The 24,247-nt window shown below is 43.2% G+C and overlaps 2 protein-coding genes and 1 pseudogene across 3 annotated transcripts in view; 1 reads left to right on the top strand and 2 right to left on the bottom strand.

Annotated features, from left to right (window-relative positions):
• Positions 1–8,180, bottom strand: LOC124004754 (histidine ammonia-lyase-like). Of its 2 annotated transcripts, XR_006833523.1 has the most exons (7): positions 7,165–8,159; positions 6,803–6,863; positions 4,750–4,810; positions 3,203–3,298; positions 2,976–3,022; positions 680–789; positions 1–356 (listed from the first exon to the last, which is right to left on the bottom strand). XR_006833523.1 is itself a non-coding variant. In XM_046313504.1 (4 exons), the coding sequence occupies exons 2-4, from the start codon at positions 3,258–3,260 to the stop codon at positions 2,690–2,692; spliced, it is 264 nt and encodes an 87-aa protein (XP_046169460.1). In that variant the 5' UTR covers positions 3,261–3,298; positions 7,165–8,180; the 3' UTR covers positions 2,426–2,689. The 2 variants fall into 2 exon arrangements, 1 of the variants encoding a protein (XP_046169460.1); XM_046313504.1 differs by lacking the exons at positions 1–356; positions 680–789; positions 4,750–4,810; positions 6,803–6,863 and adding an exon at positions 2,426–2,848 and having other exon boundaries at positions 7,165–8,180.
• A 115-nt stretch (positions 8,181–8,295) lies between these two features.
• LOC124004749 lies at positions 8,296–20,932 on the top strand (annotated as a pseudogene).
• Positions 20,933–23,675: 2,743 nt separating this feature from the next.
• LOC124004741 (cyclin-dependent kinase 17-like) overlaps positions 23,676–24,247 on the bottom strand; it is a 47,429-nt gene continuing 46,857 nt past the window's right edge. The window contains exon 16 of the mRNA XM_046313477.1: positions 23,676–24,231. Within this exon, the coding sequence (XP_046169433.1) occupies positions 24,194–24,231 (38 nt within the window). The 3' untranslated portion in view covers positions 23,676–24,193. The remainder of the gene's footprint in view (positions 24,232–24,247) is intronic.

Raw genomic sequence — 24,247 nt, 5'->3', positions numbered from 1 at the left:
ATATCACAAACCCCTGAGGTGCCTTATTGCTATTATAAACTGGTTACCAACATGATTAGAGCAGTAAAAATTAAATGTATACCACGGCTTTCAGGCAATTAGCATTCAGGGCTTGAACCACTCAGTTTATACTGTAACTCTCAATATATGGCTGTGCCACGTTCCACACCTGGAAAATGACATCAAATACACAAACCTGGTTAAAAGCGTTCTGCTAAATGACCGTCTTTATATTTATTGTATAAATATAGGCTCAGAGTGACATCTATAATGACCACACACTTGCCTTCTGGTCTAGAAGAAGATGATGGACAGCATCAATGTCTGGTGACATGACCCTATCCTTGATCCAGGGCCTGAGAAGAGGGGAGAGATAGAGAGGGTGAGGAGAGGACGAGGGAGTCAGAGGGTGGAGTAGAAGAGATGGAGGCAGAGGGTGGGGGAGAAGAGGTCGGAGAATTGACGGGAGGAGAAGAGACAGAAGGCAGAGGGTGTAGGAGAAGAGGGGGACGCAGAAAGGGGGAGCGATTCAGGGGAGTAGGAGGCAGAGAATGATGAGAAGAGGGGTCACAGGAAGAAGAGGGACATTGGATAAATATTAACCAATGTGCTCAATAATTTCAGGGGACTGAGATGTGTGTTACAGTGTGTACACACTGGCCTGATCTGTTTGACTTACTTTGGTTACACTGCGTACAAGGTCATAGACCTTCTCCAATGGTGTTGTGGTAGGCAGCGGGTGGCAGAACTCGATGCCCTGGCAGACAGGTAACAGCTCCATAGCAAGAACTGTAGGGGGAGGTAGAGGGACAGTTTATGGACCATTCATCACAGAATAACACATCATTCACATTAAGACGTTTTTTTCCTGACTGGATGAGTGTCATCCGGAATGGTATTGAACCAGTTATTATACAGGATCAAATGTAAGACAATTCCTATTTCATTTCGTATTAATGGTCAACGCACAGAAATACACCAAAATAGAGAACAAAAAAAAGTATTTTAACGCCGTAATTGTTTCTGTTTGTATGAACTCGGCTACTGCTGTTGTCGGAGTCACTGTAAAGTTACATACTGAGAATATCCACTGTCAGTAGAAGTAAGCTTAGGACATTTTCAAAGTAACTGGATCAATGTTTCCCAATTCAGACTAAGCTGAGCAACCCTTCAACGACGTAAACATCAGCATTTAGCTTCCAGTTGTTTGCCGCTCACTATAACGTTTTGGTTTTGAATGGGTGATCAATTTGATACTCACAGCTCGTGGCGGGGAAACTATTCAACCATTTTTTATTTTTTTATTTTACCTTTATTTAACCAGGTAGGCAAGTTGAGAACAAGTTCTCATTTGCAACTGCGACCTGGCCAAGATAAAGCATAGCAGTGTGAACAGACAACACAGAGTTACACATGGAGTAAACAATTAACAAGTCAATAATACAGTAGAAAAAAAGGAGAGTCTATATACAATGTGTGCAAAAGGCATGAGGAGGTAGGCGAATAATTACAATTTTGCAGATTAACACTGGAGTGATAAATGATCAGATGGTCATGTACAGGTAGAGATATTGGTGTGCAAAAGAGCAGAAAATAAAATAAATAAAAACAGTATGGGGATGAGGTAGGTAAAAATGGGTGGGCTATTTACCGATAGACTATGTACAGCGGCAGCGATCGGTTAGCTGCTCAGATAGCAGATGTTTGAAGTTGGTGAGGGAGATAAGTCTCCAACTTCAGCGATTTTTGCTTAATTGAAACCTTGTGCAGGCATGCCCCAGCCCAGACTAGAACCAATTAAAATATGTCCTTATTTTTGCTGCTTGTATATGGCACACCCTGATTTGTTTCACCTGTCTTTGTGCTTGTCTCCACCCCCTCCAAGTGTCGCCCATCTTCCCCCGTGTATTGTTCTGGAATTGATTTGCACTTTTCGCACCAAAGTACGTTCATCTCTAGGAGACAGAACGCATCTCTTTCCTGAGCGGTATGATGGCTGCATGGTCCCATGGTGTTTATACTTGCATACTATTGTTTGTACAGATGAACAGGGTACCTTCAGGCATTTGGAAATTGCTCCCAAGGATGAACCAGACTTGTGGAGGTCTACAATTTGTTGGCTGATTTCTTTTGATTTTCCCATGATGTCATGCAAAGAGGCACTGAGTTTGAAGGTAGGCCTTGAAATAAATCCACAGTTTCACCTCCAATGGACTCAAATTATGTCAATTAGCATATCAGAAGCTTCTAAAGTCATGACATCATTTTCTGGAATTTTCCAAGCTGTTTAAAGGCACAGACTTTGTATGTAATCTTCTGACCCACTGGAATTGTGATACAGTGAATTATAAATTAAATAATCTGTCTGAAAACAATTGTTGGAAAAATTACTTGTGTCATGCACAAAGTAGATGTCCTAACCGACTTGCCAAAACTATAGTTTGTTAACCAGAAATTTGTGGAGTGGTTGAAAAACGGGTTTTAATGACTCCAACCTAAGTGTATGTAAACTTCCGACTTCAACTGTATGTCCTCTATCGTCTCACTTCGTTTTAAAATGCAGAAAAACTCAGAACTAGGTCCACCAGAATCCTTTGATGCCTTTACTGGGTAAAGGAAGGAAGTTCCCTCCAGAGATGGTCTCCCCTCTCTCTGCAAACACTATTTGATTCAGACATGAGGGTTAAAACTAGCACTGAAGGTAAGAATTGTCAAATTTGGTTTGGGGAATAGTTGGTGAATAGCTCACACACACAGCGAAGGGCACAGGGTTGGCAGAGGCACTGTTGATCTCTGTATTGATACTTTTCTGGGCAAAGTCTATTGTGTTGTTGACAATATCGTGGACCTGGGATGCAAGAAGAGAATTCAGACGAGGTTGAGTGAGAATGGTTGAACCATTGAAATAAAATGGGATATATCCATTCGAGTCATTCTATTTCCATTGGTTGAACTCTGACCCCATGTTAAGTCACCTGAGGAGTGTAGTGTAGGCATCCTGGACTCCAGAACCGATGAATTTCTGCATAGAGAAAGACAAAGAAAAATATGACTTTATTGTCCAATGATTACTTTATCCCAACTCCTCTAAAAGACACACACATGGACGCACAAACACAAACACAGGCACACACACACACAGATTGGAGAGGTTGGAGCAGAGGGTCTGCCATAGTACAGCACCCTAAATCCATTCACTCACCTGTGATCTCTGAGGGGTGGTGGTCTGAGTCCAGTAGGGTGCGGAACCTCCTGGCCATTTCTATCTGTCCTGGATGGCACCACAGGGCGTGGATATCTGGAATGATGTAGGACTGAGTTAGCATAGCATAAGAAAATCAGTCTCTATCATGATGTTTTAGATCGGCTGTTGTGGTTGGCAGTTGGTAAGAGCGTTAGAAATGCCAAAGTTGTGGGTTTATGTCCCGCAGTGATTACTTACACACACTAAGGGCTAGATTCTATAGATCCATGCTAACCAACATCCACATAGCGGTTGTTTTGGCGGTGTCGGAGGTGGAACTGCACTAGAGCTGTCAAATCCACAATCCTTGCATTACCTTATCGCGGACACTGCTATTAGATGCAATGAAACAACACCCAACTTTATATCCAGCAAATCCAATGCAGCCAGGTCAGAATTTAATGCAGCCACATTAAAAGTTCCAAAATTTGTGATGTTCTATTGTCTACACCTCGATTAGACTGATATATAAATCCTCCCATTAAAATGAACACAGAAACATGCATGATTTAATCGATACCTCTAACGAGGTAGGGATAATAAGGAAGAGAGTGGTGACACACAAGAGCAGACTCTCAACGATTTCACAGCTCATACCACAGTGACACCCTCAACCCTGCCGAAACATACGCTATACGGATGTAGACCAATGTTGGATCTGATTGATTCGTGGTCTAAAAATGTATGCACTAGGGTTGAATGGTACAAACCCGATTACTGAGATTTACCAAGATTTACCACCTAAAACCACACCCTTTTCCCAGGGTAACTGTGAGAAACCAGTAAATTATAATACATGATTTATATCAACAGCATGACATGAAATGGATGTGTTAAATGCAGTATTTTTTCAAATCCAGTTGGATAAACCCTCCAAACAGCCTACCCGACTGCTCGGAGGTGTCCGCATGGTCCTAAAGCACACCATTGCCCTGTTTTGTAATCACAATCCAATGATAAAACTTGGGGGAACGAAAATGCAATGTTAGATTGTGGGGGGGGGTGGGGGGGGGGGTCATGTCCCCCCCTGTCCCCAGTGAAAGTTGCGCCCCTTGTTAAATTTTATGAGATGTCTAAATTTGACTTCTCTCCACCCTTCTCTCTGCGTGATCAATCATCAACGCTCATGGTGGGGACAGACAGCCCATCTCGGTATGGAGTGCAGTTCTCAATGCATGCAGACCTATCATCTCATCTCGTCACTTTTTGTTCATGTGACAGGATGGCTACATTTGCTGCAGCATAGCGTATGCTACAGTAATATAAGAACCGAATGTGGGTCTAATTTACACATCTCCATCTGGCTATCGGAGGTTAACATATTTGTTTATTGTAAAGATAATTGTTTTAATTGCAGCTGCAGAGATTTAAAACAGCCTATCACTTGAATATTGGTGCTTTAAATCAGAGCATGCACGTCTCTCTCTATCAATTCCATTCAAATTGCATCCGAAATAGATAATCCTGTTCAAAATGTATATATATATATGTATGTCCTAGCCTACCTCTTTCAGGTAATGGCCACCTCTGTCTTTGCTGCTCCCAAACTTGGGTCTCCAACTCCAGCTTGGTTGGTTGATAGGATAATACACCAATGTTTGACTTGTCAATAGTACACAAGTGTGTCTTGTGTTGGATCAGTGTACTCTCTTCAAGTCAACTCTACCCATTCCCATGTTACTCTGTACAACATTCCCATGTTTTACAACATTCCCATGTTACTCTGTACAACATTCCCATGTTACTCTGTACAACATTCCCATGTTTTACAACATTCCCATGTTACTCTGTACAACATTCCCATGTTTTACAACATTCCCATGTTACTCTGTACAACATTCCCATGTTTTACAACATTCCCATGTTACTCTGTACAACATTCCCATGTTTTACAACATTCCCATGTCACTCTGTACAACATTCCCATGTTTTACAACATGTTACTCTGTATGTTACTCCCATGTTACTCTGTATTGAGCTACAGTGCCTTGCGAAAGTATTCGGCCCCTTGAACTTTGCGACCTTTTGCCACATTTCAAGCTTCAAACATAAAGATATAAAACTGTATTTTTTTTGTGAAGAATCAACAACAAGTGGGACACAATCATGAAGTGGAACGACATTTATTGGATATTTCAAACTTTTTTAACAAATCAAAAACTGAAAAATTGGGCGTGCAAATTTATTCAGCCCCTTTACTTTCAGTGCAGCAAACTCTCTCCCGAAGTTCAGTGAGGATCTCTGAATGATCCAATGTTGACCTAAATGACTAATGATGATAAATACAATCCACCTGTGTGTAATCAAGTCTCCGTATAAATGCACCTGCACTGTGATAGTCTCAGAGGTCCGTTAAAAGCGCAGAGAGCATCATGAAGAACAAGGAACACACCAGGCAGGTCCGAGATACTGTTGTGAAGAAGTTTAAAGTCGGATTTGGATACAAAAAGATTTCCCAAGCTTTAAACATCCCAAGGAGCTCTGTGCAAGCGATAATATTGAAATGGAAGGAGTATCAGACCACTGCAAATCTACCAAGACCTGGCCGTCCCTCTAAACTTTCAGCTCATACAAGGAGAAGACTGATCAGAGATGCAGCCAAGAGGCCCATGATCACTCTGGATGAACTGCTGAGCTCTACAGCTGAGGTGGGAGACTCTGTCCATAGGACAACAATCAGTCGTATATTACACAAATCTGGCCTTTATGGAAGAGTGGCAAGAAGAAAGCCATTTCTTAAAGATATCCATAAAAAGTGTCATTTAAAGTTTGCCACAAGCCACCTGGGAGACACACCAAACATGTGGAAGAAGGTGCTCTGGTCAGATGAAACCAAAATTGAACTTTTTGGCAACAATGCAAAACGTTATGTTTGGCGTAAAAGCAACACAGCTCATCACCCTGAACACATCATCCCCACTGTTCTTCAGCAGGGACAGGGAAGATGGTTAAAATTTATGGGAAGATGGATGGAGCCAAATACAGGACCATTCTGGAAGAAAACCTGATGGAGTCTGCAAAAGACCTGAGACTGGGACAGAGATTTGTCTTCCAACAAGACAATGATCCAAAACATAAAGCAAAATCTACAATGGAATGGTTCAAAAATAAACATATCCAGGTGTTAGAATGGCCAAGTCAAAGTCCAGACCTGAATCCAATCGAGAATCTGTGGAAAAACTGAAAACTGCTGTTCACAAATGCTGATAGGCAGCCTGGCGCACTCGAGCGCCAGGGGGGGGGGAGCGGGAAAAGGCGTGGCAAATCTGGTGTTTACCACCAGTGTATTGAATATGCTAAAGTATGTTAAAATAAGTGCAAGGTTCATTATATACTGTATGTAAATAAGGTATTTCTGTTTTAAATATGTATAAATTAGCAAAAATGTAAAAAAAAAACTGTTTTCGCTTTGTCCTTTCTTTAAAAATATATATATATTTTAGAATTAAGCTGTAATAAAAAGTCAAGAGGTCTGTATACTTTCCCGAATGCACTGTATCTAATATCAACCCGAAATGACTATTTACATCAGCAGTCGATCAAGCACAATAAGGATACAGGTGTGAAACTCCAGGCTGGTATGGAACAAAGTCTGGAGACATGTCATCCATTTCGATGGCTACAAATAGATTGTATAAATTGTATTATAACAATATGAACTGCACAACAGATAATATCAGTCATAGACAATATTCAAAAGAAATACATCCTGCTGGCTGGCTTAATTGGCTCTATCCCCTACACTTTTCTATATCGCATTCATTTTATTAGTACACCTGGAACAGGGTCATGTTTTCGTTTCCCCTAGGGATATGTACAGTAGTTGTTCTATCCCATGTTTATACCTTCTTTAGTAATTTCCCCAACTACCGTAATTGATACACAACAAATGATTTGATAAGGGTTTTTAGTTTATTTACCAATTTTGATAAAGTCATTGTATTAGAGGACATCTTTGGTGGATGGTGTCATCACCGTCCAACAGCCCCTGGCCTTGCACCTCCTCGCGAGGAAGCGCCTTCATCCCCCCGTTGCACTGCATGTTCTTGGTGTAGCGTTTGAACGCCTCATACCCCAGCCATTGGATAGTGTAGGTCGGGTCCCAGACAGGGAATCGCCAGCCATTCGTCCCGAATGTGAACAGCATAGCGAGGCGCGTCACTAACGATTCCGTTACTGTAGTAAAATGATTCCCGAGCGTCGCTATCCAAGGTACCAGGTTCAGGGTGCAAAAGGCAACAGCAAATCACGCCTCATTGTTTACCTTTCTCCATGGTGCGGTGGAATTGACTGGATTCAAAGAAACGTTTTGGTGTGCTGTATATTTTCCATAGCTCCGTGGTAGCCTACTGCCAATGGCTGAGGCTTACATGTAATAACAAAAAACTCACCATGGTCATTTTATCAACAGGTCTGTTGAAATTGTAGGCATATCGCAGCCATTTTTCTCGTTTTGTAGGTGTCTAATTGACTCCTATTTATTTGCCAGTTATCTTTCGGTATTCCTATTCCATTTATCTACACAGGTTCTGTTTGACTCCAAACCCCATTAACCATGATTTCTTCAAATGTTGGCTATGGTTTTCAATAGGCTTGCTGTCACATATTAAATCGATGTTCGTCACAGAGGATGACTAGACATTTGCCCTATGCGCCCACTCTGGTCTAAGCTAGTTCCGAAATCAATGCATCTGCCCTGACAATTATGCACCATTACGCACACAACCTGGAGCAGCGGACATCGTGTTACTTTTAAATCAGTGCCAATAGTAAAGAATAAAGCCTAACTAAACAATCTATTCACTACAGACTATCCCATTTTGCCTCAATAACTTTCTTTCTCACACACTCATATGCGTTAGAATGAGCCATGACGTCACATCAAATGTAGAGTAGTTGGAGAGTTACAATATTGCCATGGCCATCGGCGAGTAGATAGATGGAGAGAGAGAGAGAGCCGAGTGCGCGAGAGAGAGAGAGAGAGAGAGAGAGAGAGAGAGAGAGAGAGAGAGAGAGAGAGAGAGAGAGAGAGAGAGAGAGAGAGAGAGAGAGAGAGAGAGAAAGGAGGGGAGTAAAGCGTATTTACACAGACGGTGAACCGCCTGGGGAATCGTAGGGGAGAGGAAGTCGGCCGGCTCTCTGTCTGCCTGCTCCAACTTCCTGCAAAAAAAAAAAAGCCAGGATCTTATTTCAGTCCAGCAGAGCTGTGTAGCCTAGCTAGACGACAGTCAGCATGGAAAAACAAGGGATCATACCAATTGAATCATAAAAGTTTTGCAAGGAGGGGAAGGAAAGGCAAACAAGGTATCGCAGGTAATGTGAAAACAAGGGATTTGCGTTTATTATTAGGTTATTATGTTTTTTTTTTATGGACGGCTTTGATAAAGAAAAGGGGACATATATTTGAATGTGAGTGGTTGAATTAGGTATTAGGTCTGTTATTGTAGACGATAGTCTATATTTGGTGTGAGCAGGAGAATGACATAGTTTGTTTGTATAGCCTAACCAAAGTTCGACGGACATAAACTTGTACGTAATTGTTGCTGTTTATTCACATTGCTGTGTATTCCTATTTATTCAACTGTAAACTCAATATGCCAGAGGAAAAGTTTCTGGTTTGTCTGGTATGGAGTACACCACATTTCTAAGAGCTTCCGGTTTGAATCTGTCTGGTAGTGAACATCTTGAAAATGAATCAGTAAGGCCGAAAAAGAAATAGACAGTCTTGGAGAGTCTGCTTATTTATACTCCGTATAATCCTATCTCCCTTGAGAAATATATTTTAGTAGCCTATTCTAAAGGAAGAGAACGAGACAGACAGACAGACAGACATATAAATAGATCATTTAAAAAATGAGGTACAACAGCGCTACCTAGTTTCAACTGAACATACAGCAGCTTGTGCTTCACCTTCTGAAGCCATGCAAAGACGACGGCGCTTGCTCGCGATGTCTGGTTGGATATTCCAGCGACGGACTGTGAATGTGAACAGGAAGAGAGCAGATTTAGTCATGGCTAAGTAATGTCTGCACACAGCACCTAATCACATTAGGAGTTTCCGTTCCCCAAACACTGGATGGCTTTGTACGACGGTGCACCAGCAGTGTGACTTTTCAATCGTAGGCGACACTCTGAGCATCTGCAAAAGAGGCAAAGGATATTCTTCACAACTCACAGCTTTGTGTGGGGGGGCTAGGGTGAAGGGACAGGGGCTGGCTGTCGCAATTGTCGCATCAGAGACGGGGAGAGAGAGAGACAGGAGGAAGATAGAGGAAGAAAGGGAGGTGCGACAGGGGCGTTTTAGAACATGTCATTAATGTCAAAAGTGAAATAAAAGACGTTTCATTTAGTACACAAGAACTCTGACTAACCAGCAAGAGCATGATTCTTATTACAAAGATGTCAGATGTGTTGTAATGAGTGCTGAGGTGATGTGGAAAGTACAACTCAAATAACCTTGAACATAGAACACTCTACCAAACAGTAATGTGTTGTCTCAGTATATGTCCCAGGGGTGGAGTGGGAGGACAGTTTGACTTGATCTCATGACCCAGGCAGAGTCGGAAGTGGAAGAGGATTGGGGAAATGTGCCTCATAGTGCGGGATCCCCCCCTCCCTACCATACATATGCCCTTGAAAGTAGAATAGGAGGAAGTCCTGACTTTGACAGTTTTGTGTGTGTCACATGGCAGATAGAAAACACTAGGGATCGATTGTGCCAGAAACATGTTGAATCAGCTTTGACAGTGTGTGTGGGGGACGGTTTCAACCTGGTCTCAGAGCATTTCATATTACTCTGTATGTAAATCTGAGAAATGCCATTTAGTACGATATGTTGTTTCGTATGTTATGTATTAATTTGTGGAAGTCCATCACCCATTTCGTATGATATGTTACGAATTACGATTAGTATTATGTTGCAAATTTTCAAAATGCACAATGTTACGATTTTGCAAAACGTAGGATATTTTACAAATTGTAGCTAGGTGGTAACTTTAGCAAGGTTAGGGGTTAGGATTATGGGTTAGGGTTAATGTTAGGGTTTAGTTTTAGCGTTAAGTTAAAGGGTTAAGGTTAGGGGAATGGTTAGCTAAAAGGGTTAAGGTTAGGGTTAGGTGAAGGGTTAGCTAAAATTGTTAGGGTTTGGGGAAACATGCTAAGTAGTTGCAAAGTAGCTAAAAATTAGTAAGTAATTCAAAAGTTGCTAATTAGCTAAAATGCAAAAGTTGTCCGTGGTGAGATTCGAACTCACTAGACATTCACGTCATATGCCCACCTAGCCACCCCGACCAACCACCATACTTTAGTTTTTGCCTTAAGTAACCATCTGTCTTATGTAACCATACGAAACGTAACATATTTACTAAATGGAGTGTCTCAGATTTACGTACAGAATAATACGAAAATGCTTTGAGACCAGGTTGGGGTGAGGCTGTGTGTGTGTGTGTGTGTGTGTGTGTGTGTGTGTGTGTGTGTGTGTGTGTGTGTGTGTGTGTGTGTGTGTGTGTGTGTGTGTGTGTGTGTGTGTGTGTGTGTGTGTGTGTGTGTGTGTGTGTGTGTGTACAGTGCCTTCAAAATGCATTCAAAACCCTTGACCTTTTCCACATTTTGTTGTGTTACAGCCTGAATTCAAATTGAATGAAACTGGCCAACACACAATACCCTATCATGTCAAAGTGGAATATTGTTCTTCTACATTTTTACAAATGAATTCAAAATGAACATCTGAACTATCTTGAGTCAATTAGTATTCAAACCCTTTGTATGGCAAACCTAAATATGTTCAGGAGTAAAAATGTGGTTAACAAGACACATAATCATTTGTATGGACTCTGTGTGAAATAATAGTGTTTAACATGATTTTTGAATAACTGCCTCATCTCTGTACAACACAAGTACAATTATCTGTAAGGTCCCTCAGTCAAAGCAGTGAATTTCAAACAGATTCAACCAAGGTATTCCAATGCCTTGCAAAGAAGGGCACCTATTGGTAGATGGGTAAAAAATATATATTAAAAAAAGCAGACACTGAATATCCCTTTGAGCATAGTGAAGTTGTTTATTACACTTTGGATGGTGTATTGATACACCCAGTCACTACAAAGATACAGACGTCCTTCCTAACACAGTTGTCGGAGAGGAAGGAAACCGCTAAGGAGTTTCACCATGATGCCAATGTTGACTTTAAAACAGTTACAGAGTTTAATGGCAGTGATAGAAGAAAACTGAGGATCGATCAACAATATTGTAGTTACTCCACAATACTAACCTAATTGACAGAGTGAAAAGAAGGAAACTTGTACATAATAAAAATATTCTCAAACATGTATCCTGTAATGTAATACTGCAAAACATGTGACAAAGCAATTCACTTTTTGTCCTGAATACAATGTGTTATGTTTGGGGCAAATCCAATACAACACATTACTGAGTACCACTCTCCATATTTTCAAGCACAGTGGTGGCTGCATCATGTTATGCGTATGCTTGAAATAGTTAAGGACCGGGGAGTTTTTCAGGATAAAAAAGAAATGGAATGGAGCTAAGCACAGGTCAAATCCTAGAGGAAAACCTGGATCAGTCTGCTTTCCACCAGACACTGGGAGATCAATTCTCCTTTCAGCAGGACAAAAACCGAAAACACGAAGCCAAATCGACACTGGAGTTGCTTACCAAGAAGACAGCGAAGGTTCCTGAGTGGCCCAGTTACAGATTTGACTTAAATCTGCTTGTAAATATATGGCAAGACCTGAAAACGGTTGCCTAGCAATCATCAACAACCAATTTGACAGAGCTTGAAGAATTTTGGAAATAATAATGGGCAAATGTTGCACAGTCCAGGTGTGGAAAGCTCTTAGAAATGTACCCAGAAAGACTGCCAAAGGTGCTTCTACAAAGTATTGACTCAGGGGAGTGAATACTTATGGAAATGAGATATTCAGTATTTAATTTTCATTCATTTTCAAACATGTTTTCACTTTGACATTATGGGGCATTGTGTGTAGACAGGTGACAAAAAAATTTGAATTAATTCATTTTGAATTTAGGCTGTAACACCACAAAATGTTGAATAAGTAAAGGGTATGAATACTTTCTGAAGGCACTGTATGTACTATGAACGTGTGTGTATACGTGTGTGTACGTATGGTGTGTGTGAGTAAGTGTGTGTGTACGATGTTCATGTGTAAGTACGTTTGTTTGTACGTATATGTGTATGTGTGTGGTGTACAGTATGTGTGTGTTTAGTTGATAAGGCATTAATTGATCAGGGTCACTGACATTCCACTGTTCTCATCACAACAACGGTCATCGAGCTTGCCTGTCTCAGGTGTTGAAAGAGAGACAGACGAGACCAATTTCCCAGGTAATATCCAAAATGGCACCCAATTCCCTATGAAGTGTACTACTTCTGATTAGACTAGTCTGTGTGCTAGTCTCGGTTCTACCAGGCAGACAGGAGCTCATAGGGATACACATTCCTTTACTGAACGACAAACCCACCCTGGTCTCTCTCTTTCTTTCTCTCTCTCTGGGCCCGTCATACTTCCTGTAGCCTCAGCCAGGTTGGACCGCACATACTTCTGGTTTGAGCTGTTGTTCCTGCCTTTCTTTTTCTTTTTTTTTCTCTCTCATCTGCTAGCCTGTTACTTTACACTCCACACTAATCAGTACTGCTATATTCCACACGATGACTTTTCTTTACATTACACATATCACAGTACAGGCTACTACAATGTAATGCCACAGATAGAACAATGAGAGAGATACTTCACCGGAGGTATAAATGTAAAGCGTCTGCTTGGCTTTTGCACTCACTACCAAATATGGTAGTGAGAGGAAGCCCAGTGCCCCGGCAGTGGGAGAAGATGGAACGAGATGGATGTTGGCCGACATTCTGAAAATGTTCTCATCGATGAAACATTTGATCTCAATACAGTTATCTGTTCCCCAAAACTAAAATCTGTTATGAACAGAATGGATGAAGTTTGGTAGACTTTACCCTTTGCAAAAAATCGCGTTGTTTAGAAGGAGTGCAAAGGCGAATTGAGTTATTGCACAATCGGACTTCACAGAGGTGGTGTTCCCTAACGGAAATATACAGACGCATGTTATGATGCGCCAATAGGATCTCGCCAGCTCGTGCTTGGCTCTGCTTACTGTTCCCATTGGAAACAACATGTTATGGTCTATCTTGTTTTAGTTGTAAAGAAATATTTGGTAATACTTTAGGTGCACAATACAGTAAATGTTTATTGATTCATTATGGAAACAACAAAAAATGGTATGTTATACATAGACACCTTACAGTGGTGGGCCGTCACTCTCCAGTGGCTAGCCGGCTTACCGCCGCCCATGAACAGTACCATAACCCTGGTCCCATGTTGATGATGTCAGTTGTGTTTGAGAAAGCTCCCTACTGGCAGATAGTTCATGTCCCTCTAGGTATGACCAGTGCCATCACGTTGTGGCAGTTCTTGAACTTGCCAACAATTGTTGATGTTAGTGATTTAAAAATGACAGCCTAGGAACAGTGGGTTAACTGCCTTGTTCAGGGGCAGAACGACAGATTTGTACCTTGTCAGCTCGGGGATTTGAACTTGCAACCTCCCGGTTACTAGTCCAACGCTCTAACCACTAGGCTACCCTGCCGTGATGTTGATGTTGTCGCAGTCCCATTATAGAGCATGTCGGGCGTGTTCTTCTAACCATAGCCCTTTATAAACCCTTGCTGCAGGTATGGACAGCGCCATCACGTTGTCGCAGTCCCATTATAGAGCATGTCGGGCGTGTTCTTCTAACCATAGCCCTTATAAACCCTTGCTGTAGGTATGGACAGCGCCATCACGTTGTCGCAGTCCCATTATAGAGCATGTCGGGCGTGTTCTTCTAACCTTATAAACCCTTGCTGTAGGTATGGACAGCGCCATCACGTTGTCGCAGTCCCATTATAGAGCATGTCGGGCGTGTTCTTCTAACCATAGCCCTTATAAACCCTTGCTGTAGGTATGGACAGCGCCATCACGTTGTCGCAGTCCCATTATAGAGCATGTCGGGCGTGTTCTTCTAACCATAGCCCTTATAAACCCTTGCTGTAGGTATGGACAGTGCCATCACGTTGTCGCAGTCCCATTATAGAGCATGTCGGGCGTGTTCTTCTAACCATAGCCCTTATAAACCCTTGCTGTTGGTATGGACAGCGCCATCACGTTGTCTCAGTCCCATTATAGAGCATGTCGGGCGTGTTCTTCTAACCATAGCCCTTATAAACCCTTGCTGCAGGTATGGACAGCGCCATCACGTTGTCGCAGTCCCATTATAGAGCATGTTGGGCGTGTTCTTCTAACCATAGCCCTTATAAACCCTTGCTGTAGGTATGGACAGCGCCATCACGTTGTCGCAGTCCCATTATAGAGCATGTCGGGCGTGTTCTTCTAACCATAGCCCTTATAAACCCTTGCTGTAGGTATGGACAGCGCCATCACGTTGTGGCAGTTCCTGCTGCAACTTCTCCTGGACCAGAGCCACAAGCACCTGATCTGCTGGACATCCACTGACGGGGAGTTCAAACTGCTCAAGTCAGAGGAGGTGGCCAAGCTGTGGGGGCTCCGCAAGAACAAGACTAATATGAACTACGACAAGCTGAGCAGAGCACTGAGATACTACTATGACAAGGTGCAAACACACTCTCGCTGCAATTACGCCTACACACACATAGCAACACCACCCAGACACTACACTAACTGTACATAACAAGGCCGACATGAACTATGAGAAACTAAGCAAGAGCGCTCATATACTACTATGGCAAGGTGGATTACAATCATGTCACAATACATTCTTTTTTTTTTTAAAGGATTCTCAAAAGGTTCTTTGGAGAGGTTCTTTCATCCAGATTATTTTTTGGTTCTAAGTAGCATATTTCTTTCAGACAGTGTACTCAAGCACACACAAGTATCTATACACTTGTTTTTATTATTTAAATTTTTAACATTTGGGTCGATGTGACCTTTATCAAAACATTACTTGAGTGAGCCCATTCACACCAGTGTTAAACACTCTCACATGGGGGACAATCTCACTTAGTTGTTCTTATTTCTCAACCAAAGATCCCCACTGGGAGATAGTTCCACTTCCTCTTCTCACCTTACCAACAGCACGGCCATATACTGTGATGCATCTCTCAAACACATGTAAGGGCCATTTTGCAATCCTTTTGGGTGGCTTTGCTAGAATATTTCTATGACAGAAACGTGGTGAAATCAAAATGGCCCCATCGACACGGAACATTCAGGGTTGTGTTATTCATTGACAAGAGAAGTTCAAATGTATAATGTTATCAGCTTATAAATGTGTAATAGAGCTTTTGATTATTAACGAAGGAATAGGATGTATGAAGAAAATACTAGGTAAATCAGGGGGTGATTTTAAGGTTCAACCTGCACACTAATCCCACCCTCCTCTCTGTTCCAGAACATCATCAAGAAAGTGATTGGCCAGAAGTTTGTCTACAAGTTTGTCTCGTTCCCGGAGATCCTGAAGATGGACCCTGCGGCAGTAGAGATGGGCTTGACGTCCGGCATGGTGACCCTCCATGAGGATGACGTCCAGGACATAGACGTAGAGGAGGAAGAGGAGGAGGCACAGCAGCAGAGGAGAGCCGTGGGGGCAGCGTTGGGGGCGGCTGCTGCGGCTCAGCAGGCTGCGTGTCGTAACGACTACCTCCGCTCTGGTCTCTACTCCTCCTTCAGCGTCAGCTCCCTCCATCATCCTCCAGAGGAGCTGCTCAGAGCCTTGAGGGAGAGGCAGGAGAGACAGCAGGATGAAGCCCGGTCCGGAGTCATCCGCTTCGGGGCTGGTACCACAGAGAGAACTCTACCCTCACCCTCCCACATCAAGCCTTCATCACAATCCTTCAGCATCCACAGTCCATCTAAACCCTCCCCCCTCCACCCCCATCACCACCGGCGCTCCCCGTCCTCCTCCCCACCCAGCCCTAACCCCCAACCGGGACCAGGGCGAGGAGGCTGGAGCCCAGAGGCTGAAGAGGAGGAGGGGGAGGACTCTGACCAGGGGGCCCAGCCCTTGAATCTCTCCTCTGGGCACAGAGAGAGAGAGAGGGCTCTGCAGCCTCCGGAGAAGAGGACCAGTGGTGGTAGTAGGGGTAGTGGTAGTAGTCATGGATACAGGGAACATGGACTCCCACCCAAAACAAAGAAGCCCAAAGCCCTAGAGATTCCTGCCCCCTCCCTGCTCCTGACAGGAAGTGACATTGGCTCCATAGCCCTTAACAGTCCCGCCCTGCCGTCCGGGTCCCTCACCCCGGCCTTCTTCACTGCACAGGTGAATGCTACTGCTATATAGCATGTAATAGGCTACTTGGCAGAAGCTTTTATCTAAAGCGTATAGTGTTGCAGTGATTTTCTGATGCCTGCCTGGTCACGCGTGGGATGGGCTATATATTTTCTCAATTGTAAAAAATAACTGAAAAAACTGACCAGGTAGAAACCAACAGCTTAGGTTCTAGGGATCACCTTTTGTTCTAATAATGACTTTCCAATATGATTGTTTTCAGTCTTTTCCAATCAATGTAGATTAAGGAAAGGAGACGATGAGAGGACAGATTTTTAGACAGAGGAGAAAGAGCCATGGATCTTATCCAGACCTGAGGTCATCAAGTCCTTCTGTAGCTCAGTTGGTAGAGCATGGTGCTTGTAACGCCAGGGTAGTGGGTTCGATCCCCGGGACCACCCATATGTAGAATGTATGCACACATGACTGTAAGTCGCTTTGGATAAAAGCGTCTCCTAAATGGCATATATTATTATTATTATTATTAAGTCTCCCCAAAGCCCAGCTAAAGTAGCAAGGATCTGCCACTGGTTACAGTCTGGCTCTGGAAACACTTATAGATGATATGGGCCATGGAAGATCATGGACCACTCTTCAGTACAATTTTATTGAGCGTACTCTCTGTTAAAAAGTTGCTTTCCAACTCAAGCAGCAGTGAAAATCCACATCACAAGAAACATTTTTTTACAATGTATTTTTTTTAGTTAAAAAGATATCATTAGCCCTGCTAGACCACATTTGCATCATCATTACACCAGAACAGAACATTTCAGCACACAGTGAGATACAGCCTATACTGCAGGGATCATCAACAAGATTCAGCCGCGGGATGATTTTCTCATGAGCGGATGGAGGGTGGGCCAGAACAATTACAATTCATTTGTAGACTGCAAATTGAAGCTCAAACTGATTTAATGTTTGACTAAAACATAATCATTTTAAACCTTGCTAACATTTGTATACAATCGCGGGTCTCTTTATTATGTGGGGAATTCTTGGTAAACCATTTCTTAAAATAATGTCACTTGGAGATTATTTCCTGGTGTTCTTACAGTTGTTTTTGTCCAACAATGATTATTTATTTATTTTAATTAAAAAATGAAGAATTGGTAGGGGGGGGGCAAATAAAAAATAAAAAACTCCCACGGGCCAAATTCGGCCCGCGTGCCGACAGTTGGGGAACCCTGCTATACGGCAACAACAGAGCTGAACAACACCAACAGTTTATTGGGGTGCAAAGTGAGATCAGAGGGAAAAACCCGAGATTTATACAAATCCTGTCCTCATTAGAGAGAGAGGGAGCGAGAAAGAGAGAGAAAAAAATGAGAAAGACAGAGAAAGAGGGGAAGAGGCCCTAATTGATGCCATATGCTCCAATCATTCCATTAATAGTGAAGGAAAAGGCAGGCAGACCAGGCAGGGTCCCTCTGCTCTGCTCCCCCAACAAAACAGGCTTATTTCTCTCTCTGGAGGTGAATTGATTTCAACATATGGTGCTCTCTAGCCTCTACAAGCGTTCCAGGGAAGGGCTGTGATGCCTAAAGGAGTGAAACCCTAATCCACAACATCACCCCTCTCCCCACTACCTCACCCCTGTATCAAAAGGAGAAACCACAGACATTTGTTTTTGCCGTTCATAATAACACCAAGCTGAGAGAAATGACCATTTTAAGTTTCAGGATGTTTTCACATTGAGTCACCTTATTAAAAAGTGAATAATACTTTCAAAATATATTATACCTCAAGTGAAGTGGTTTTTATTTCAAACAGTCATCATTGCAGTTATTATCACTGATCCAAATCTCACATACTCTTTACTGTCTCTGCACCCCCCTCCCCCTCTTCCTCCTCCCTCCCTAGACTCCGTCTGGCCTGCTGCTGGCTCACAGCCCTCTGTTATCAGGCATCCACTTCTGGAGCAGTCTTAGTCCCATAGCCCCTCTGAGCCCTGCACGGCTCCAAGGACACGGATCTCTGTTCCAGGTAAGCAAGAGAAGGGAAATGGGGAGAGAGATAAAGGAAGGGAGAGAGCAGTCTGTGTCCCCGTAGCCACTCTGGAGCCCGGCCCGGCTGCAAGGGCATTGACCACTTGTTCCAGGTAAGCAAGAGAAGGAGCGAGGGAGGGAGACATTAGGGGAAAGAATAGAGAAGTGCTGAGTGGACTGTTCGTTTGTTCGCCAAAGCTTGTTTGTTTACTCCCAAAGACTTGTTCCTCTATCTGTTGGCATTCTCCATCCAACAGCATAATGTATGCAAATGTGTGTCAGGTAGAATAAATGTTGGCTTTTCTCCCCATTGTCTCCCTTTCTCAAGACCCTTGACCTGCCCTGGTAATGTTACCACGACATGTTTTCCACGTCCCTCTTCATCCATTTGATCTTAAGTACACTTACCTGTTACTCTACATTCCAGGTCATTTTTCAGATGTTCTATTATGGGGTACAGTGTGTGTATAAAGTAGACAACAAAGATGAGGCGACATGAGCGGTCTTTGTTACTGACTGAGTTTGACTGCAGTAACAGAGCCTGACCTGGCGAGGTTTGTTACATTAGGGGAAGTTTTCTCGTCTCTCAAGTCAGTATACCTCAGTCCAGCGGTTCCGGAGGTGTCCCGTTTCAGGACCCTGCAAATGCAGAGAGGGAGAGGATATCCTGTGAATACTTCCTGTTTGAGCCCAAGGGAGCCGAGGCAGACTGAACAGTGTGGACAGGTTTCTGAGGGGGCGGATCCTGGACTGCATCCAAAATTGAACCCTATCCTCTGTATAGTATGCTACTTTTGAACAAAAGTAGTGCGTTATGTAGGGAAGTGTGCCGTTTGGGACGTCGGCCTGCTCCTCATTTGTGCATCTAGACTGCTAGCTAGCCCCCTCTGCTCCCATCAACACACGCACACGAGCCTAAGTGGCCTCTTTATGTACAATGCACTCACTTCTCCCTCCATACAGCCTGTTGTGGTAGAAACGATCAGAAAGGAGTGAGAAGGGAGGGAAGGAAGGAAGAGGCACATAGAACAACAGGAAAGCGGGAAACTGGGCCAGTGACAACACTACAGTTCCTCTCGTGATAGGAGCATTGGCAGAGAGACCTGGCAAAGGCTTCTGCGAAGTGAAAAAAAATGGTGAATTTGTTGGAAGGGATAAAGCACTCGAGGGCAGCATTAAATACAGTGTACACGCCTCTTTTTTTCTTCATCCACACTTCTGTTTGCCAAGCACTAGTTTATAAAGTTTGGGATGTACAGCATACTGACACTGCAATAGCATTGGCTGAACCTCCACCTCACCCCCCCCCCATCTGCTCTCTCACTCTGCAGTTTCCCAGTCTAATGAATGGACACCTCCCGGTCCCTCTGCCAAACCTGGATGGGTCCCCCTCCCCCCCTGCTCCTGTCCCCTGCCAATCACAAGTCCTGATTCAGACTCTCAAAACCCAAACCAGCCTAGCCTGTTGGTTCTACTTTGACCATCTTCATCAAGCATTCTTCTCAAGGCCTATAAAATCCTCATTTAGTCATCTGTTTATTTACAGGCAAACTTGCTTTTGATTTGGGGTCTCAAAAACTCCACATCACCCACCTCTATAAGTACTATTATCATCATCATCATTTGCCTTCAGTTTCTGCAAAATTATTTGACGGTGTAAATACTCATGATTGACTCGACATTTCCATGGCATGTTGACCTCACTTTTTATTGCACTTAAGTTGTTTAAAATTCCAGTTGCGTTGTTGAAAGCACTCAGTTAAAGCCATACACCATGAGGTCTGTGAGACCTCTGGCACGTTGTAATTAAGTGCAGTTCCACAGCAGGACCCTGTCCAAGTGGACAGTAGTTGGGGTTAGCCCGTCTCTAGGTCTGTTTGTTCCGTCCTGACAAATGGTGTGACAATGAAGAAGACGGCAAGACACAGCACAAACAGGTCTAGGATCAGGCTAGTTAAGCATAGCTTAGCGATGTTTAACAACATGAAAGACAGGATCCACGTGTCAGCTACCAACTTCCCTCTCCAAGCACCAGGGCTCGGTTGTTTTAATCTTGTAAAAAATTATATTTCTTGTCATCTTTTTATAAAGATTTTCATAACAGAATTGTTTCCATTGAATTGAATTGTATTATATGCAGTGTGCTTTTCAAATAGTACCGGCTGTGCCTTTTCAAAATGTTCGATTTTTTCTTCTTAAAAAAATAAAATACAAAGTTCTATAAAGAGGAGATTCCAAATCAATGCAAAACACTTTGTAATGTTTTTTTGTTATGCAGTATATATTCTGTATCATTTTATATTGGTGAAAAGTCTTGTTGTTTTGAATAAACCTGAAGCATTGAATGCTGCAACTGCCTTCTGGTCTTCATATTATACGATGTACAGTATGTATGCGGTGTGTATGTACAGTGGGGCAAAAAAGTATTGTCAGCCACCAATTGTGCAAGTTCTCCCACTTACAAATATGAGAGGCCTGTAATTTTAATCATAGGTACACATCAACTATGACAGACAAAATGAGAAAAGAATCCAGAAAATCACATTGTAGGATTTTTAATGAATTTATTTGCAAATTATGGTGTAAAATAAGTATTTGGTCAATAACAAAAGTTTATCTCAATACCCTTTGTTGGCAATGACAGAGGTCAAACGTTTTCTGTAAGTCTTCACAAGGTTTTCTGATGGAAGGAGGTTTTCACTCAAAATCTCACGATACATGGCCCCATTCATTCTTTCCTTTAACACGGATCAGTCGTCCTGGTCCCTTTGCAGAAAAACAGCCCCAAAGCATGATGTTTCCACCCCCATGCTTCACAGTAGGTATGGTGTTCTTTGGATGAAACTCAGCATTCTTTGTCCTCCAAACACAACGAGTTGAGTTTTTACCAAAAAGTTCTATTTTGGTTTCATCTGACCATATGACATTCTCCCAATCTTCTTCTGGATTATCCAAATGCTCTCAAACTTCAGACGGGCCTGGACATGTACTGGCTTAAGCAGGGGGACACGTCTGGCACTCCAGGATTTGAGTCCCTGGCGGCGTAGTGTGTTACTGATGGTAGGCTTTGTTACTTTGGTCCCAGCTCTGCAGGTCATTCACTAGGTCCCCCCGTGTCGTTCTGGGATTTTTTTCACAGACCGTTCTTGTGATCATTTTGACCCCACGGGGTGAGATCTTGCGTGGAGCCCCAGATCGAGGGAGATTATCAGTGGTCTTGTATGTCTTCCATTTCCTAATAATTGCTCCCACAGTTGATTTCTTCAAACCAAGCTGCTTACCTATTGCAGATTCAGTCTTCCCAGCCTGGTGCAGGTCTACAATTTTGTTTCTGGTGTCCTTTGACAGCTCGTTGGTCTTGGCCATAGTGGAGTTTGGAGTGTGACTGTTTGAGGTTGTGGACAGGTGTCTTTTATACTGATAACAAGTTCAAACAGGTGCCATTAATACAGGTAACGAGTGGAGGACAGAGGAGCCTCTTAAAGAAGAAGTTACAGGTCTCTGAGAGCCAGAAATCTTGCTTATTTGTAGGTGACCAAATACTTATTTTCCACCATAATTTGCAAATAAATTCATAAAAAATCCTACAATGTGATTTTCTGTTTTTTTTGTCTGTCATAGTTGAAGTGTACCTATGATGAAAATTACAGGCCTCTCTCATCTTTTTAAGTGGGAGAACTTGCACAATTGGTGGCTGACTAAATACTATTTTGCCCCACTGTATGTGTCTGTCTGTCTGTCTGGGATAGAGGCTAACTAGAGGAACAGATGGAGCAGAAGTAACACATCAGAAGGAGACGTGTTTTTCATCTTCAGTTTAATTGTATTTTCTCCGTTTTTTTATATTTTAAATCAAGCTCAAATATAAGGAGGGCATCCCAACAATATGCCACACCAACAATAACAATGATCCACAAATAAACCTAAACGGAATAGTATCATAAAAGGTAACAGGTAACACTGTTAATTAGACCGTATGCAAACTCAGTACTGTATTCACTAGGAAAACTGGGCCTGTATTCATAAAGCGTCTCCGAGTAAGAGTGCTGATCTAGGATCAGGTCCTCCCTGTCCATAAAATGTTACTCACAGTCTCTTCTCCGAGCCGCTGGAGCGCGCAGAGCCGAGTACCCAGAGTCTTATTCATTACGATCATAAATGGTATAACTGATCCTAGATCAGCACTCCTACTCTGAGGCTTCATAAATATGGGCCGTGGACTAGTACTAAGAGCACCCTGAATATAATTGGAAGGGTCCATCCGAAATAGCACCCTATACTCTACTACCTTTGACTAGAAGCCCATAGGCTCCGGTCAAAAGAAGTGCACTATATAAGGAGTAGGATGCTATTTCGGAAGCATCCGAAAAGTTCAGTGACTGTATGTGTGCTTCTTTTCCCATACAGAGCATGCGTGCAACACAATTATGATGAACGCAATTCAAAATAAGGAGCCATTTTACAGATGGTTGAAGGAGGGTTCGGGAATGAATGGATGGATGGATGACAGTGGCTGGACAGTGCAGTGGGATTTCACACCCTTCATGACAGACACAGGAAGTTTGGTGCAGTAAGAGAGAAGAGTTGTCCTCATGCGTTCCAGGTCGCCCACGGTACACTGTAGTCACGTTGTGCAGGGTATTAGATTGCCAGGTCATATTGATATATTTACTGAAATGTAAATAATGCAGTACAGTGGAAGCTCCAGTTCTAACAACTATGTGAACCTGTTTTCACCAAAGCCAATCACTTTTCCCATATCTTCTATCAAAATGGAGGTACAGTATCTCAGGTTGACAGCAGGTGGATATGGTCAGGGCTGAACTGGCTCCAACAGTATCTTGTGAAATGAAAGGTCCAGAAATATGGATGACGTTTGAATACATCCCCGGTGCACGTCAACAGGTGAGAGAAAATCCAAAACGTCAGACTGCAACAGCGAAGATGTCGGTCGGGTCAGGGTCGGTCGGGTCAGGGTCGGTCGAGTCAGGGTCGGTCGGGTCAGGGTCGGTCGGGTCAGGGTCGGTCGGGTCAGGGTCGGTCGGGTCAGGGTCGGTCGGGTCAGGGTCGGTCGAGTCAGGGTCGGTCGAGTCAGGGTCGGTCGGGTCAGGGTCGGTCGGGTCAGGGTCGGTCGGGTCAGGGTCGGTCGGGTCAGGGTCGGTCGGGTCAGGGTCGGTTGGGTCAGGGTCGGTCGGGGTCTTACACTCACACACACACAGAGGAGTTTTGAGGTGGAAATAATAGAGATGAATGATGACAAAACCACAAAAAGAATAAAACACCACTTCAAAATAATGAAAAATCTATACACATTGCATGTTTTTTTTTAAAGTGACTGAGCCAGTTAGAATCTTCTAGACAGTAGTTGGATTTTTAGCAGCAAATTCTCTCTTCCCCAATAAATATAAATGTATAAACGTCTCTTATATTGGGCCAGTTTCACTGGGCCAGAACCCCAGGGGCCAAACTGTACTGTAGATAGGGGACCCTAGCAGGTGGAGGGGGGGCCACACAGAGGGAGGAGGGGTATCCTACCCCCCTGGCCCTAGTAGACACCCATCTCTGGGACTGAACTCTGTCTGTATGACTATACAGTTAGCTGTTGAACAGGAACCTAGAAGAGCAGGCTCTGCCTTCTGTTCTTGCCGTTGCCTGAGAGATAAAACAA

Source organism: Oncorhynchus gorbuscha, linkage group LG02 (assembly GCF_021184085.1).
Source record: "Oncorhynchus gorbuscha isolate QuinsamMale2020 ecotype Even-year linkage group LG02, OgorEven_v1.0, whole genome shotgun sequence".
Lineage (NCBI taxonomy): Eukaryota > Metazoa > Chordata > Actinopteri > Salmoniformes > Salmonidae > Oncorhynchus > Oncorhynchus gorbuscha.
This window is presented reverse-complemented; position numbering and strand designations above follow the sequence as displayed.

Bases quoted from the DNA above. Each gene is read 5' to 3' on its own strand.
- LOC124004754 (XM_046313504.1), bottom strand. From the start codon at position 3,260: ATGGCCAGGAGGTTCCGCACCCTACTGGACTCAGACCACCACCCCTCA. The intron at 3,023-3,202 runs GTGAGTGAATGG...TTCTCTATGCAG, and splicing joins CCACCCCTCAGAGATCACAG to AAATTCATCGGTTCTGGAGT. The intron at 2,849-2,975 runs GTGACTTAACAT...CTTGCATCCCAG, and splicing joins GCCTACACTACACTCCTCAG to GTCCACGATATTGTCAACAA.